The sequence below is a fragment of the Hydra vulgaris genome, chromosome 06 (genome assembly GCF_038396675.1).
Source record: "Hydra vulgaris chromosome 06, alternate assembly HydraT2T_AEP".
Lineage (NCBI taxonomy): Eukaryota > Metazoa > Cnidaria > Hydrozoa > Anthoathecata > Hydridae > Hydra > Hydra vulgaris.
Window position 1 is genome coordinate 20,424,235 of NC_088925.1, and position 2,841 is coordinate 20,427,075.

Below are 2,841 nucleotides of genomic sequence, written 5' to 3' on the forward strand. Positions count from 1 at the left end.
CTGTACCAATACTGTTTTTTAACAATAACTTTGAAACGCTATATATCAAAATTGACTCCATAAATTTAAAAAAAAATTCTATCCTGGTCTGTAAATAATATTTAATTTGTGAATTACTTCAATAAAAATTGAAATTGAAGTTTAAAAATTTGTTTTGTGCAGTTTTGTTTATACCTAAAAAAATTCTAAAATATATGAAAACATATTAATTTTTTTTAAAAACAAAGTCACAGGAAAAAAAAGGCCGCAGGAGGCCGCAAACAAACTCAAATGTTTCATTCAATGAAGACTTTCTATTTTTATGTGTAAAAATTACACAGTCCGGTTATCCCCGGAAATTGAGTAATTTAAGTTTGAATTTTATTTGTTCGTACAAGTTTGATATTTGAGGTTGCGTAATTTATGAAAATAAACTTTCACGGACGATTCAGGAATACCTGTTGATTACATGTGATAAAATGTTATTGATAAAAAAAGGAGAATTAGAAGAAATTTTACTAACCTTGAACATCCAATTAACTTCATTGGAAAAATCAAAGCTAATTTTAAAAACAATCAAAGTGAGACATAATCTAACTTTAGAAGATGAAAAAGATAACATCAAGAAAATTCTAAAGCAATTTGAAAGACATGTAAAAAAATATTCAAAGTTGAAACAAAATAAACTTGTGGCCGAATTGGAAATTTGGAGAAACGAAGTTGGGATAAAACTGCCTGGAAATCTACCTGTTGCAGCCTCATCATCATCCAGGGGTGATGTAGAAGAAGATGGAGCTCCACAAGCTAAAAGAGGACGGAAATCAAAAAGACTAAGGTAAAAGTTTAACTGTTGACATTTATTTGAATTTCTTAAGCATCATGTTATTTGGGACACCCAGTAGCTATTTTTTTACTTTTCATAAAACGTTATCATTTAATCCAGTGATCAACCTGAAAAACGTACATACAACAAAATTCTGGATGATTTTGTGGACATTGTGGAAAAATATGCGAGTGAACAAGGTGTAGATAAATCAGAATACTTAAAAGAAGTTGTCCAAAGATGTGAAAAAAGATGGGGGAAGATGGAAGGAGTAAAACTTTCAACAATATCGGTACAGGAAGCAATTGCTTTAATTTACAACTTGGATCTATCCATAAATAAATATCAGGTAAAGTATGCAATCAAATACTGTTGTAGTTAATTGTTTTTATAATTGTACGTTTAAATTTTGTATATTTCCCTAGGAACTGAGACTTGAGCTTCTCCCAAAACTAATGTTGCCAACAAGGAATTATGTAGATACCTTTAAACGTACTTTGCTACCAAAAGAATTAAGCAGTGAAGACAAGCAAACTTCATCCCCTGTGAACAATGTTATCAAAGACACTGTTGAGTCTCTACTAGATATATCCGAGTTTTGTGCTGAAAATCATTCTATACATGTAGAGGGTAAATTTGGACTTGATGGGTCTGGAAATCACAATTATCGTCATCAGTTTTCCGATCCTCAAGATGCAGACTTAAAGGGAACAAATTATATTTTTTCCTTTTGGTGTCCTCTTGAAATTAAAGATTCAAAAAACCAAGTAATCTGGACTAATCCAACCCCTAACTCTATTACTTTTGCCAGGCCTGTTATTCTAGTGAAAGCAAAAGAAACTAGGGAGAGTGTTAAGGAGTATTTTAAAGCAACTCTGAGTCAACTGCCTAAAAATGAAACTCAGCCTATTCTTTCAAAAAATGGGTTACAAATATTTGTAAAAACAGAGATTAGTATGGTTGATGGCAAAATGGTAGACTTATTGGTGGGTGATTCTGGAGCTTTTTGTCACTACTGCAAATGTTCCAGAAGTGATGCCAATGACCTGGTATGTATACTACATGGGTTCACCATAGATAAAAATTACAATGATGTGCTCAGTACCTGGAGAAGACTAGAAAATGGCAAAATCTTGTACAAAGATACAGAAAGACATGGGCAATGCCATGAACCTATAGTTGAATCAGATGTAAAATTTTTTGCCATTCTGCATCAAAAGCTTCGTGCACTCGACCACTGTCTGAAAATTTTGTATCACATTGTGGGTAAACAAACCCATACATGGTCTGAGCAGGACATAAAGGTAAAAACTGCTCTGAAAACAGCAAGAAAAAAAGTTATTCAAAACATACGTGAAAAAACAGGAATGCTTCTTGATTCTTCTACTTCTAGTGGTGGTAACACTAACAATGGACCATTAGCAGATCGTTTTTTTAGTCCAAAAGAAAGAAAGTCAATCTGTTCCATAATTCTTAAAACAGAAGACCAAGATAGCTTCTCGACTTTGTTATCTAAGTTCAATATACTACTTAGCATTAATCAGTATGTTGATGTTAGCAAAAAAGTTGATCCTGATAAAGTTAAAGAAGTTGGTTATGGATTGATGATATTCCATAAACAGACATTTCCATGGGCTATGCTCAGCCCCAGCGTACATCAAATGTGTGCACATGCCTGGGAACTGTTTATGCTTACAGGTGGATCACCCATTGCTAAGTACTCCGAGCAGTCAAGCGAAAGTTGGAACAAATACATTAAGGCTTATAAATCAGGAACAAGTTGTAAAGCCAGACAGATGTCTTTGCAAATTAATACACATGACATTTACTGCAGACTGATGATAAGAACACATCCAATTATTGCCAGTAAAAAAAGACTTTTGCAATGTGGATTATGTGGAAAATTCGGACATACCACAAGAGGGTGTAAAGTAGACGTGAACAACATATTTACTGAAGAAAAAATGATAATTCAAGAATGTTTTCTGTGACCATATAAAATCAATAAGATTAATATCTGTGTATATTTGTGTTTAATA

The 2,841-nt window shown here is 32.8% G+C and overlaps 1 protein-coding gene across 1 annotated transcript; it reads left to right on the forward strand.

Moving 5' to 3' along the window:
- The first annotated feature begins 300 nt into the window (after nucleotides 1–300).
- LOC136081715 (uncharacterized) lies at nucleotides 301–2,841 on the forward strand. The gene is made up of 3 exons (XM_065799511.1): nucleotides 301–814; nucleotides 923–1,151; nucleotides 1,228–2,841. Exons 1-3 carry the CDS (start codon nucleotides 459–461, stop codon nucleotides 2,791–2,793), a joined length of 2,151 nt encoding a protein of 716 aa, XP_065655583.1. The 5' UTR covers nucleotides 301–458; the 3' UTR covers nucleotides 2,794–2,841.

Coding starts and splice junctions, on each gene's coding strand:
- LOC136081715 (XM_065799511.1), top strand. CDS start 459: ATGTTATTGATAAAAAAAGGAGAATTAGAAGAAATTTTACTAACCTTG. Junction 815..922: donor CGGAAATCAAAAAGACTAAG/GTAAAAGTTTAA, acceptor CATTTAATCCAG/TGATCAACCTGAAAAACGTA. Junction 1,152..1,227: donor TATCCATAAATAAATATCAG/GTAAAGTATGCA, acceptor ATATTTCCCTAG/GAACTGAGACTTGAGCTTCT.